General features: G+C 43.4%; 1 protein-coding gene across 1 annotated transcript; it reads right to left on the bottom strand.

Moving 5' to 3' along the window:
* Positions 1 to 2,261: 2,261 nt before the first annotated feature.
* On the bottom strand, positions 2,262 to 13,613 carry EDN1 (endothelin 1). The gene is made up of 5 exons (XM_087707459.1): positions 13,509 to 13,613; positions 10,782 to 10,935; positions 7,273 to 7,431; positions 5,037 to 5,150; positions 2,262 to 3,654 (listed from the first exon to the last, which is right to left on the bottom strand). The coding sequence occupies exons 1-5, from the start codon at positions 13,573 to 13,575 to the stop codon at positions 3,513 to 3,515; spliced, it is 636 nt and encodes a 211-aa protein (XP_087563585.1). The 5' UTR covers positions 13,576 to 13,613; the 3' UTR covers positions 2,262 to 3,512.
* Between the last annotated feature and the right edge of the window lie 1,652 nt (positions 13,614 to 15,265).

The following is a 15,265-nucleotide window of genomic DNA, read 5'->3' on the forward strand; positions in this document are numbered from 1 at the left end:
CCTTAATATATGTGTGTGTGTGTGTGTGTGTGTGTGTGTGTGTGTGTGTGTGTGTGTGTGTGTGTGTGTTTAGTGTCACAACCCCTGGTATGCCCAAATATGGGAGGAGGCATACTGCTTCCTTTCTCAGCTCATCACAAGAGATCATCCAGACAGAAAGCCAATATTTTTATTGTTGCCTTTGTTACATTTGTTTTGTATTTGAGCTGATAAATAAATAAAGGGAGACTGGTATAGATCTATTTCAAGCTATTTAGCTCTCATCAGCTAGCCATACCCTTACTGGGATTTGAACCTGTGCTGTATTACATATTAGGCAGTTGTGTTAACCACTAAGCTACAAGGTTCTCCTCCTTTATCAGCTGAGCCAGGGAAATAGGTATGTATTTAGTGTCACAACCCCTGGTATGCCCAAATATGGGAGGATAATGTATATACTGTATATATAATATGTAATATAATATATAATATGGGATTTTCGTTTGATAGTCTAGAACTCACTGAAATCCTTAACCCTTGTCAATATTACTAGTGCTAACAGTTGGGAGCTACCAGAGATTGTTTTGGAAATGTTGTGGGAATCCAAAAAGAAGAGAAGAAAGGCATACCGACCCCTCTCCTCCCCCAAGAACGCCAAGCATTCTGCCATGAGGATATGTTCTGCTCCAACCTGTCTTCCTTGGAAAGTATTCATACAAAAGATTTTACTTTGTACTGTCTGCTTTTACTAGTATCTCCATCAAGGATGTCTTGAAGAGCATTGTGAGTTGGTTGAACAACTCCTTCTTCATTTCCCTGTGTGTAGGTCCTTGAAGCTGAGTCAATCAAATGTTTGTGCGTTCCCCAGACTCATTCAGCCAAGAGGCAACTTATATGTGTTTTAGTTCAGATTAGGAGTCTTGCCGCCTTCTTTATGAGTAAACACAATTTGTTTTACTATTCAGAGTTTACAGGTAGTCCTTGACTTACGACCATTCCATTAGCAACCGTTCAAAGTTACAATGGCCGCATAATCAAAATTCTTGACAACATGTATTTAGAATGCTAGTAGCTTCCAAGGTTATGCAATCATTTGCAACCTGCCCAGCCAGTGGTGGGTTTCAAAAATTGTTCGAACCTACTCTGTGGGTGTGGCCTCCTTTGTGGGAGTGGCTTGCTGCCCATGTGACCGGATGGGAGTGGCTTGCCGCCCATGTGACCGGATATGAAGATGCCGACGACACTTGTCAGAACCACCTTAAATTACCTCACACACAGCACTGGCATGCATAAGAATATGATATAAACTTGTTTTTTAAAAGGCATCTTTGGTTTGCATTAAAACAACTTCAACACACGCAATGTTCTGATTGCACCACAAACGCAGTAGTCATCCTTACCTTTCACAGAGGCCCTGAGTTTTATAAATAGGAGCATGATAGTGTAGAATAATCCTATCCAAGGACCAGTGGTGGGTTTCAAAAATTTTTGGAACTTCTTCTGTAGGTGTGGCCTGCTTTCCGGGTCCACTGGTGGAACCTCTTCTAACCAGTTCAGTAGATTTGACGAACCGGTTCTACCGAATAGGTGCAAACTGGTAGGAACCCACCTCTGTGCCCAGCTGGCTTCCAACAAGCAAAGCCAATTGGGGAAGCTGGATTCACTTAATGACCTTATGAGTCACTTAACATATTAACATATAACTTCACTTAATTGTGCCAAAAAAGGTGGTAAAATTGGGCATGACTTTCTTAGCTACCTTGCTTAGCAATGGAAATTCTTGTTCCAATTATGTTTGTAAATCAACTGTAACTGCCTGTACCAGGAGTTGTAATTTCAAGAGACTGTTTATGTTGCCAGTATTGTAGATATACATCAGTTAAACATAAATTATGCATGAACACCAATTTGTGTTGATATTTCCAGCAATCATTAACCCAAGTGATATGTATTTGTTTTATGAGGTTGTATATTAAAGTTAATTCCAAGTTTGTTATACCATTGTTTAACGTCTGATAAATGGTACCCATTCTTGTCTGAAGTACTTACAAGGAACATTAGGTAATGCAATTTAGATGATCCAAGAATGGAATAAAACATTTTGTTTCCTAAGACTCAATTCAATCCAAATTAGGTACTTGCGAGAAGGATACGGTATGTGATTCATATATGAACATGAAATCTTGTAGCAATGGAAAATGCTAGTTTGATGAAAGTGAACAAGCAATGTAAGAGTATTTTTTAAAAATTCAATATACCATAAAAGAACCTGAGTAGTTCAAAATATTTATTTCTAGTATATTTACCTTAACAGGCATAAAGAATTTTCCAATTTCACACAGAAATTTATAAAACATATAAACAGGCATAAAGAATTTTCCAATTTCATACAGAAATTTATAAAACATATAAACATATAGACCAATATGGCCTGTTTCAATATAAGTTCAACATAGTAAAGATAATTGACACCCGCCTGAATATAAATATAATATATAAAGGTAAAGAGCACATCATACAAAATATATCCCAGAAATATTATACAGAAAATTTATCATATAGATAAATCCATTGCTATTCATGTTTGCTCAGGATAAGCCTTTGATCTTAGTTTTAAACTAGCTTTGCTTTCAAATTTTATTTATAGAGAGAACAAAGCTAGATAGTACAAGCACTTAGTACAACTTTCGTCATCCAATTCATGTTTCACTCAATGGCACTCAATTTTGGTGTTTCCATATATACTGAACTTCATGTATTAACAATCCTTTATCACGCCAATTCTAACAACTCTCTTTTAAAAACATGATCCCCTGAAAAACAGTGAAGATCTATTTTTTCAAATGACATTATATCTTTTGAGATGGAGACAATTTATTTCATTCCCTTACCACCAGATTGTAGACAAACGTTAATCTGCAATCCTGAAAATCTAAAACTAAATTAACTAAACTACAGGCAGTCATGGTTAAAGGTAAGAGGTTGAAGCCAACACTCAAAACTCCTAAAATAGTTGTATGTTAGTTTGGCAAGAGTGCAATGCGGAGCATATGAGGTAGACCTGTTAATTTAGAATATGCGCCTCAATCAAAATAGCACACTTATTTTGGCCTTTAATCATGGTCAGAATTAAGGCATCTCGTCTTTCAAATCTTCAAATCTTTCCATTTTTGATCTGGCTTTGAGTTATACTGTGACTGAACCCTGACAAATCAAATGCTTTAAATGTTACTCTCTTTCTGGAGCTGGGATTCAAACATGTCCGTTCTTCGTTTGACAGTCTTTAAAGGGATGCGTTGAGAAGATCTTCTTTGACCCACTGAATTCCAGTAAGATGCCAGTCTTTATCTGTTTTGCCATCAGTCTGAATGGAATATTGATGTGGGCTCTGCTTTACTTTGGAGAGTTAATATTTAGATCAACTTTCCTTGATCTTTTCCTGAAGTGGAATGTTAAGAAGTCAAAACAAAGCCTCCACAAAGCTTTGTCAGAAAGTCTTGCTGACATGAGGATTAGGCTCGGGGATCTTTCCACTACGATGCCATTTTCAGACTTTGCCAGATGTTCTGTTTTTCGTATGTCCGGTTATGCTTCAGCTGCTTCGGTTTCTGCAGCTTGCTTACCAGTTTGGCAATATTGGAAGAAGCTTTGATGCTGTTTCGAAGAGTCTCCAACCTGCAGAAATAGAAAAGAAATCATCAATTTAAATGATCAAATATGTTGGTGTATGCATTGATATAGACACCACATCTGCTAGTTTTCTTAGTCACATGAGCATTTAATTATCCTTTTTCTGGACATACAAATTATTTAATCTCTATAACCCAGAGTTACATACACCTAAAGATATGAGCCGAGGTGGCGCAGTGGTTAGGGTGCAGTACTGCAGGCCACTTCAGCTGACTATTATCTGCAGTTCAGCGGTTCAAATCTCACCGGCTCAAGGTTGACTCAGCCTTCCATCCTTCCGAGGTGGGTAAAATGAGGACCCGGATTGTTGTTGGGGGCAATATGCTGACTCTGTAAACCGCTTAGAGAGGGCTGAAAGCCCTATGAAGCGGTATATAAGTCTAACTGCTATTGCTATAATATTGTTTTTCATACTACTTTTGTATACGTTATGCAAGGCACATAATGTAAATTCACATACTCTTTTAGCATTCAAATTTACCTCCCTTTGGGAAAAGGTTTAGGAGGTAACTAAACTATTAATATAATATTTGACAACTGGATGGACTCAATTACAGCAATAACAAGTGCATTGTTGGAAGAATTAAAGAGGCTGGGAGAAGCTCATTCAGAGAAAATCTATTTATGGAATTACTAAGGGTTGACACCAATTAGATGGCACATATTGATTAATCAATTTGATCTACCAAGAAAAAGGGGATACTAAAAGAATCTAATTGCTAAACACCTTTATACTGGACTTCTGTGAGAGCTATAGCAGAAAGCGGGAAATGAATGAAACCTCTCCCACCACATTCGACAACGATGTCCCACATGCAAAATTAAAAAGAAGCCTCTGGGAAGTATGACATTATCATCGATAAGAACAAGTAACAAAACCTCGTTTTAATGGAATAGCTAAAAGGGGACAGATGGTTATTAACAAACATTCATTAAATTACGGCCATCTCCTTGGGTGATCTGCATAACAATATGAATTCTTCCATTTACATTTTTTATGCAGATGGCTTTAATTGGTGCAGAAAACTGGTCAGTTCCCTGCAGAGGCTCTTGGCTCAAGATCCAAATTGAGTTTCACTGTATATAGAGAACAGTACATTGATATCTTAACTAAAAATGCTTCGCATTGGAGAAAAGCCCTCTGCCAAGTCAATCTAAGGGAAATCACGCAGCTATAAATGTCCATTTTCAAGAACTGGAATCAGCTGCGTACGACGGTTAAGAAAATGTAGGTTGGCTTAGCTTCCACTGGGTAGGTGGAGGAAAGAATAACTTTTCACTTGTTTGAGATTTTATGTATTCTGTTGTGGTGGGCAGTATATTTATTGAAATCAATCATTTTCCAAAAGCGCAAAGGACAATTTTACCTCTTCATTTTCTTGTTTTCAGCCAGTTGATGAAATGTACACTTCAGTCCGAATCCTTTGCAATCTCTCCCTTTAAACAAATGTTTCCATTCCTTCTCTGTAGTGGACTGAGATCTGTTCATATCAATAAAAAAAAGAAGATACAGCTGTGAGAAACATTCACATTTCTTACACCTACTCTAGCATGTTTATTAAACCTTAATCTTATTCTTCCTCTATGACAGTGTTCATTCATTCATTTAACTGGTCAGATTAAGACACCCTATATGGTATAGGGATTGTGAAGCAAGACTAGGATTCTACCAAGTTTGACTCTACCAAGGCCACAGGAGTTTAATTGGAGATTCTGGGCTTTTCATTCTGCCAAGCCCAACCTTATGGAGGAATAAGTTTGGAGGAAGAATTGTACATGTGCCAATTTCAGGGTCTGAGGAAAGGAAGGATGTAAATTTAATAAATTAATAGCCTGGTGTTCTCCAAGGGTTCCACCACAAAACCGCGGTAGACAAAAGCGCGGTCGACGAAAGCGCGTATGTGACGTCATCACAGCGCGACGAAAAAGATCGAAAAATGTAAAAATAAAGCGAAAACCTTACCCTAACCCCCCCAAACCTAACCCTAAACCTAACCCTAAACCTAACCCTAAACCTAACCCTAAACCTAACCCTTAACCTAACCCTAAACCTAACCCTAAACCTAACCCTAAACCTAACCCTAAACCTAACCCTAAACCTAACGCTAACCCTTAACCTAACGCTAAATATAACGCTAACGCTCTAAACCTAACCCTAACCCTTAACCTAACCCTAACCCTAACCCTAAACCTAACCCTTACCTTTATGTGAATCGGCTTGCTGTAATTTAATTTTTATTTCAATTTTTCGATCTTTTTCGTCGCGCTGTGATGACGTCACATACGCGCTTTCGTTGACCGCGCTTTTGTGGAACGCGGTTTTGACGGGTCACGTTCTCCAAGATCTCATATCACTATCTTTTCCCCTGTTTCCCCAAAACAACTCTACGGAGTAGAATAAATTGAGAGGGTAACTAACGCAAAACCACAGAATGAGCTTCCATGGCTAAAGTGGTTCATGTTTAACACCTTAACCGCGTTGATTTGCTTCATGGGTCTCCAAACTTGGCAACGTTCAAGACTTATGGATTTCAACTTCCAGAATTCCTCAAGTCAGCCAAACCCATGGATTTAGCTGAAGACAATATCCAAGATCAGAGAGAAGCATCCCATGTCTTTCAAATGTTGGGAGCTGCACTTTGATAAGACTCTACCATTATTTATTTATTTATTTATTAGACTTATATACCGCTTCATAGGGCTTTCAGCCCTCTCTAGGTGGTTTACAAATTTTTTAGCAAATTGAGTCAGCAACTTGCCCCCACAATCCGGGTTCTCATTTCACCCACCTCGGAAGGATGGAAGGCTGAGTCGACCTTGAGCCGGTGAGGTTTGAACCGCTGAACTGCAGATCACAGTCAGCTAAAGTGGCCTGCAGTACTGCACCCTAACCACTGTGCCACCTCGGCTCTTAATCGTACTGACTGGGAATGATGGTATTTGAAATACAAAAGAGGGCATCAGTTGACTGCCCTGCTCAAAATCATCCATTGGGTATCATGTCTAAATGCAGACTAGCACCCTAATCAGTGGTGGGATTCAGCCAGTTCGCACCTATTCGGGAGAACCGGTTGGTAACTTTCTAAGCAGTTCGGAGAACCGGTTGTTGGAAGAAATCTCCTTTTGTTTTTTCCCCACTTTACAGGGCTAATCCTGTAAGGAAGGCAGGAAGGAAACATTCTGATGTTGTTTCTAGCCTAATCTTTATTGACCTGCTTACAGAAACTGCCTCTCCGGTTAACCCTTATTACATTGTAACAGCTAAGGCGAAGCGCCCATCGATGTGAGTGACCTTGAGTTGGCCACGCCCACCCAGTCACATGACCACCGAGCCCCACCTACCAAGATGGTCATTAGGGCAGAGAACCGGTTGTTAAATTATTTGAATCTCACCACTGACTGACCCTAATGAACATGATAAATTTTAATGACACCCTGTTTCTTTAGCTGCTTCAAAGCCCGTAGCCTTCGGTCACTTAACTGATATCTCTACAAATGTTAGGCTATCGTTAACTCAAATATTTAGAGATGAAGTAGGTATATTGGGATCCAATTTATAATCCATTCATTATAGGCTAGAAAAAAAAGCAAAAGAAAATTTACCTGTGCTCAGTTCCTGGCTGACAAAAATTCATGCACTTCTTGTCCTTCAGGCTGGCACAGTGGCATCGGCTGGGAGATGGCTTCAGTGTCTCAAGTGGTAAATCTTTTAGGGATCGCCTGGTTCGAGAAAGGCTTCCAAGCCCATATGGCACAATCCGCCTATCAGGAAAAAAAATAAAAAAATATATATTCAATGAGTGACAGGTGGTCTCCCAATTATTCCTAGACTGCAACTCCTATCATCCCTTTACTGCTTGACCATGCTGGCAAGGAATGCGGCCGCGCGAGCGATTGTGGGTGCACCTCGCTTCACCCACATTACACCTATCCTCCGCGAGCTGCACTGGCTGCCTGTCGATCTCCGGGTGCGCTTCAAGGTGCTACTTATCACCTATAAAGCCCTTCATGGTAGTGGGCCTGGGTATTTGAGAGACCGCCTACTGCCAATTACCTCCACTAGACCGATACGATCGCATCGATTAGGCCTCCTCCGAATTCCATCTACTAGCCAGTGCAAACTGGCAACTACCCAGAGGAGAGCCTTCTCGGTGGCTGCTCCGACCCTCTGGAACGAACTCCCCGTGGAGATTCGGACCCTCACCACCCTCCAATCCTTCCGCGCCGCTTTGAAGATCTGGCTGTCCCGGCTGGCCTGGGGTTAAGATTCCAACCCCACCCGAATTGTGTGACTGTTGTGCTCTCTTTTAATATGTTGTATTGTTTCCATATTGGAATGCTGTTTGTCTTTCCCCCCTCCCTTTTTGAATTGTGAGCCGCCCTGAGCCCCCCCAGGGAAAAGGGCGGCATACAAATAAAGGGAAAATGAAAAAAAAAATGAATTACAGTTTGGAATTTACAGTTTGGAGTGAAGTGTCTGTTTTTACCAAGCTCCATACACACAGTTATCTTTGAGGCCTATCTCAGTTCAAACGTCTAATAATTTGGCACCGTTAATATCCTCTTACCAACGAAGCCCACGCGAGCTCCCTCGCACACTTTAGGCAGACCTCCTTTAAGCCAAATCGTTAAAGCAGGATTGGTATGTGCTAGCAGCAGATGGCCGCGTTCAAATACATTTCAGCACGCTTATCAAGGATTACACAACGTGATTTGCCGGATAGCAGGCTGTCTTTGGCCTGCCTCGGCTAATTTGATTAACTGCAGTTCTGCCTAACATGCTGTTAATGCAGCAGAATCCCATAGGAGAACGCTGTGGCTAGATTTTGTCTCTGCAAACTTTGCTCGTGGTGCACCAAGCCAATTTCAGTTTAATACCACAAATGAACCAATTAAAATCGGATTTCATGCATGAGAGCAAATAGCTGAGCTTGTTTGAACAGTGCTGTACTATCAAACATATACATTATATATATATATATATATATATATATATATATATGTATGTATGTATGTATGTATGTATGTATGTATGTATGTATGTATGTATATATATATATATATATACACACACACACACACACATACATACATACATATATATATATACATACACACATACATACACACACAGATAGATAGATAGATAGATAGATAGATAGATAGATAGATAGATAGATAAATAGGGATAGAGATAGATTTAGATTTAGATTTTACAACCCCCGGTATGCCCAAATATGGGAGGAAGATCACTACTTCCATTCTCTGTCCTTCGGCTCGTCACAAGAGACCATCCAGACAGAAACCCAATATTTTTTACTGTTGCCTTTTTGTTACATTTGTTATATTTGTGCTGATAAATAAATAAAGGGAGACTAGTATAGATCTATTTCAAGCTATTTAGCTCTCATCAGCTAGCCACACCCTTACTGGGAATCGAGCTTGTGCTGTATTGCCTCTAAGGCAGATGTGTTAACCATTGAGCCACAGAGCTCAATACAGCACAAGTTCGATTTCCAGTAAGGGTATGGCTAGCTGATGAGAGCTAAATAGCTTGAAATAGACCTATACTAGTCTCCCTTTATTTATTTATCAGCACAAATACAACAAATGTAACAAAAAGGCAACAGTAAAAAATATTGGGTTTCTGTCTGGATGGTCTCTTGTAACGAGCCGAAGGACAGAGAATGGAAGTAGTGATCTTCCTCCCATATTTGGGCATACCGGGGGTTGTAAAATCTAAATAGATACCTTTCACCCTGGCCTGGCTGATAAGGAGTCGAGCCCTGTAGCTCAATGGTTAACACATCTGCCTAAGAGGCAATAGAACACAGGTTCGATTCCCAGCAAGGGTATGGCTAGCTGATGAGAGCTAAATAGCTTGAAATAGATCTATACTAGTCTCCCTTTATTTATTTATCAGCACAAATATAACAAACATATAACATACACACACACACACACACACACACACACACCGGTATTTGTTGTGTTGTGTGTAATACAATACGATGCAGAAAAATCTTCATTAAACCTTAGGGTTATGTTTGCAGGCTGACAACATCGGGCTTTGACAATTTAATAAAAACAGCCCATGCAAATACATTGCAAAATGGAGAAATATATCCAAACAATTTTTTTTGCTGCTGTTAATAATCCTTACTGCCCATGCTGTAGTGTGGCACCCTTAAATTCCTAGCTGCAAAGGTCAAGATTGCAAATATATAAACTGCTTAAAAGCAAGCAGAATGCAACTGCATTAGATGTAGAGGCCAATCTTAAAAGAATTGTGTTCATACGGGTGGTCCTCAACTTACAACAGTTCACTAGTGACCATTCGAAGATACAACGGCGCTGGAAAAAGTTGATTTTTGATCGTTTTTCACTCTGATGACCATTGCAGCATATTCACAGCCACATGATCAAAATTCAGACACTTGGCAACTTACTCATATTTATGACGGTTGCAATGTTTTGGGGGGTCATGCCATCCCCTTTTGCAACCTTCTGACAAGCAAAGTCAATGGGGAAACCAGATTCACTTAACAGCCACGTTACGGATTTCACCACTGCAGTGATTCACTTAACAACAGTGGCAAGATAGGTTGCAAAATGGGGCAAAACTCCCTCAACAAATTATCTTACTTAGCAACAGAAATTTTGGGTTCAATTGTGGTCGCAAATCAAGGACGACCTATACTTATGTTGCCAGGAAAATAGTTCTGTGATGTGCACTTGTTACCGTGACACACTTATTTTTGCACCCACTTATTCTAACCTGGTACTCACTGAACTACAACACCCATTGCCACAATCAGTCTGATGGAATTCATGATCCGAGGTATCTGGAAAATAGCAAATTTTGACCTTTGCTAGGAAGAAGCAATTCTGCCTGAATGAACAGCCTTTTCCCAAGATTATCCTAAGTGCAATTAGGATTTGTGGGGCTTCGGATCTGGCTGATACTTGAGATAGCTCTGGCCAAATGCACCAAAAAGGAGGGATGTGCTGAGCTCGCCTTAAGAGAGGAATCCTAGACTTAATTAAACACAGTCGCAGAGTGATAAAAGCTACATTAATGGCTTAGCGCCAAGGAAAGAGGCTCTACTTACTCCGGAGTGTTAATCCAGATGATGTCCAGGTGGCAGAAATAGACGCACTCTTTATCCATTAGGGAGTAACAGGAGCAACGCTTCACCCGGCGCGGCGGCGAGGGGGCGCTCGCGGGCTGCTTGGTAGCTCCCACCAAGGCACCGACCGCTGCATCTGAGGGGGGGGAGAAAAAAAACACGTCGCTGAGCGGGACAAGGGGCAGCAGTGGTCCGAAGCAGGAGGGAGAGAAAGAGCCGGTTCGGAAAGGGAAGTTAGAGCATCTCAGACCAGCAGAAGAGACTTGGGGAAGTCTGGGGAGCAGCTCCCCTGCCGCGGCTTCGAGAGCTGCACGTGGCGCCTCGCTGAACGACCCGCGTCGTTAAACAACGCAAAGACCAGACCGGGAAATACAAAAAAAAACGGCTAGTGGTCGCAGGGTCTGGAAGCGAAACTCCCTGCCCGTTCCGATCGTCCTTAGAAGCCAACCCAACTCTCTCTATGGGGTTGACGCTGCAAAGGCGAGCGAGCCCCCCCCCCCCGCAGGTTTTTCGAAGGCTGTTCTATTCAGCGCTTCCGAGCACCTCGGCAGCGCGGCTCATGGGAAGTGTAGTCCCAAATAGTTGCAGGGAACTAGATAGGACTCAGTGGTCTCCAACCTTGGCAACTTTAAGACCTGAATCATCTTGAATCATCTCTCTGGCTAATCGCCTTAGACTCACAGCGGTCTCCAACTTTGGAAAGTTTAAGACTTGTGGACTTCAACTCCCAGAGTTGAAGTCCGGACATCTTCAAGTTGCCAAGGTTGAGAAACACTGCTCCAATAGATTCAATCCCGCAGGCGAAGTCTTGCTTCTGAGAGGTGGATGGATCTCCCGCTCGTTTTAGCGGCGGCCGTCGGGAATTGGGCTTGACCTGGCCGGAGGTCGGGGAGCCCGTTTGAGCAGCAGAATTGTTTTAAAAGAAATCACTTCCAACTGGTGGTAGGAACAGTTCTGCCTGCTGGATTCATTAGCTCTCTAGGCCAGGGGTCTCCAGCCTTGGCAAGTTTAAGTCTTGCGGACTTCCAGCTCCCAGAATTTTATTGATTAAATTTAGAGGCGACCTGACTTTAGAATAATTCTGCTTAATTTAAGAGAAATGGAAAACGATAAGAAAATGTCCATCTATGTTTGGCCAAGCCGCATTCCATAAACAGAACTGAAGGTCCTCTAGGAGGTCTTCAAAACTTTGGAAAGTTTAAGACTTGTGGACTTCAACTCCTAGAGTTCCTCAGCCAGCTTTGCTGGCTGAGGAACTCTGGGAGTTGAAGTCCACAAGTCTTAAACTTTCCAAAGTTGGAGACCTAAGGCGATTAGCCAGAGAGATGATTCAAGAGTTGGAAAACTTTAAGCAGCCAAATCTTGGAACACTTGAGCGGGCGACCGAGAGCCGGTTGGACAAACCTTAAGTAGAATTAAAGAGACTTCACATTCACTAGCGAACCCAACACTCACTCATGCTGATGATGTTACCTAATTGGGTCATGAAACGTCTGAAGGCAAGCAACCGAACTTAGGGCTCCCACTAATTAAGAGCGCGCGAAATCCATTGATTTAAACTGGCACCCTCAGTTTGCGATTCCCCCCCCCCCCAAAAAAAAAAACTAACCCAGAAACCGCCGTGAACAAGCCACTACGGTTTTATTCCGACGATACGCCGCGCTAAAAACTATCGTAGATAATGAGATGGATGGTTATAGGTTCGTGCCTCCTCGAGGCAAGAATGTGTTTTTTGTCTGGCTTGGGATTAGCCACTGTGATAGGTAAACCACGATTCAAAGTTTATCGTCTGGTACCAGGTAGAGGTTACTAACTCCCACGCGGTCCCAATGGCAGCAAATTTCCCATCTTTTGCCGTTCGGATAGCCTTCCCCAGCCCACCCACCCCCGCCTCATTCACAAGTGCTGGTTTGTCATTTGGGGGCGGGGGGGGGCTTGCAAACCAGGTGTATTTTGAGGGCGAACGTAGCCCATTCGGGCGATCCCATGAAAGCGCCCGGGCTTCGAAAACGGACAGGACAGGGGCTCAAAGATGCTTTTTATTTTCAAGAAGCAACTGAACTTTTTTTGGGGTCTTTGAAGATGTTTTGAAGATGCTTCTCATCCAAGAAGCTTCTTCAGCTGTGACCGGATGGTGGGGAAATTAAAACGCCCCCTCCCGCTCTTCCAACCACGTTCCCTACCAGTCAGAGCTGAAGAAGCTTCTTGAGTGAGAAGCGAAACGTCTTCAAAGAAAAACCAGAAATTCCAGTTGCCTCTTGGGAAAAAAAAAGCATCTTTGGGACGTCTGGATGACTGAGAATCTCCATAGACAGGAAAGGGATTTCCTCTTCTCCCTATTCTCGTTTGGATCTGTTCTTAGATGTCACCTATCCCTGTGGTCTCTAACCTTGGCCACTTTAAGACTTCGCTGGCTGGGGAATTCTGGGAGTTGAAGTCCGGACATCTTCAAGTTGCCAAGGTTTGAGAAACACTGTATTAGAGGACCAGATCTCGGATGAATTGCCTTGAGCGCACCGGGAATCCTGGAGTTGCCCCTTGGCGAGGCTAAGCAAAGCCGCCTGAACCTGGCTGGGGGGGGGGGGGGGATAACGCTTTGGACCACAAAGCATCCGAGGTTGCGCGGTCTTCCTTGGACGCGTGCAGTCTACCTGGGCAAAAAAATCCATCTGCAGAAGAATGGAGAAATTCAAGAGGATTCGAACTTACCGGCGCGTTGTTGAGTTCCCTGGCTGATGACAAAAAGCAAGGGAAGGATCATCCGCGCGTAATCCATCCCGACGGTTCCTCCTGCTAACCCAGAGGCGGGCAGTGCAAACGACGCCTTCTTTAAGTCCCGAGGCAGGTTGCAGGCGAGCACGACCGTCCGATCGCTCGAGTTCCCCGAGCTGAGACCCTCCCTGCTTGGCCGCAGTCCGCTAAAGCCAGCCGGGACGAGGCAGGCTGCGCGCAAAGGAGGAGGGCTGGTGGAGCAGGTGGGCTGTCTCTGCTGTCTCCCCGCGAGGCTCCTCGAGCGCTTCTGGCTGCGCTCGGGCTCTCGGCGGCTCCTTTTATACGCACCCCCGGAGAGCGGCGTAAACAAAACCCGGCTTTATTATGTTATTGTGTTATTAGTCACCCGGAGTCAACGTGCAGGAGAAGATAAGGGCAGGCTGGAAAGGAAACCGCTGCAAGCTTCAGAGAGAGGCAGACGCCGTCTGGCACGGTTACATACACAGGAAAATAAATACGCGAGCGCAGACTTTTAGGAAAGGGAAAGACTCCCGAGAGCGAAGGGCACTTTCGGCGCTTGGCCCACAGGGGGCGCGCTGCTCGCCAGAACCACGACAGCCCCCCCCCCCCCCCACTCCGAATTTCTACAGTGAATTCTTTCTTGTTCAGGACTGAACAACAAGGAGCCTAATTATATCTTTCCTGTATTAAACACGCACACCTTCAAAATAAAACCTGCACCTTGACAAAATTTTCATCAGGTGATTGCAAAAAAAGCCCAGGGATAGAGGATGCTGACACATTATGACATCCTCGGTTCTTGGGAAGAACTTGATGTATACGAAGGCCACCAGCAGCTAAAAAAACTGGTAGACGTGAATGGCTAATAACATCTTGCAACAATACCTTTAATCTTAAGAGCCGTGGCGGCTAGAATGTAGTATTGTGGGCTGTTGTGGCCCAGCAGGAACCGTTGGAGCTGCCACCAGACTCCGACAGCGAGGGGCCCTATGAGTCGGCTTTGGAGAATGTGGAGGACCCTGGACAGGGATCCGACTCTGAGCAGGGTGCAGAGAGGCTGGTTGGCCATCAGGAGGCGCCTGAGCCTTGGACCAGTGGGGAGGAGACAAGGGAGTGTGATCCCGAGGTCAGCAGTGAGTTGTTCCTAGATGCCCGGCACCGGAGAGCTAAGAGGCGTAAGGAACAATTACGCAGTTACAGGAGGTAATTGCACTCAGCTGGTGGTCATTAGGCTCCTCTCCAGACTATAAAAGGAATGCTTGTGCACACACCCCTTTTGCAGAAGTCAACACATTTAACTAATGTTGGAGAACAGTATTGTGAGCTTGGCCGGCTGGATTGCTGTCCTGGCTTGTCTGTGCCAGTTTGCTGCCAAGGATCTGTCTGTCTGTGAATAAATTCCGTAAAGTATCTTTGGCTTGGAGTGTTTTGGTGTGGGACAAGGGGGGGGGGGTCAGAACAGTGGGCTAACTCTGCCGACTGCAAGCAGTTCAATCCTGACTGGCATTAAGCAGACTAAGCATGTGCTATGGGGACCAGGCCCAAAGGGAGCACCACAGTATGTACAAAAGAGGGGGTACCAAGATTTTTCAGTGCTTAGGGCACCAGTGAGCCTTAATTGGTTACTGCTGACCCGCTCAAGTTTGACTCAGCCTTCCATCCTTCCGAGGTGGGTAAAATGAGGATCCAGATTGTTGGGGGCAAAATGCTGACTCTGTAAAACCACTTAGAGG

This window comes from Thamnophis sirtalis, unplaced genomic scaffold (genome assembly GCF_051295495.1).
Source record: "Thamnophis sirtalis isolate CommonGarterSnake01/CBP01778 unplaced genomic scaffold, rThaSir2_p1.2 scaffold_2, whole genome shotgun sequence".
Taxonomy (NCBI): domain Eukaryota; kingdom Metazoa; phylum Chordata; class Lepidosauria; order Squamata; family Natricidae; genus Thamnophis; species Thamnophis sirtalis.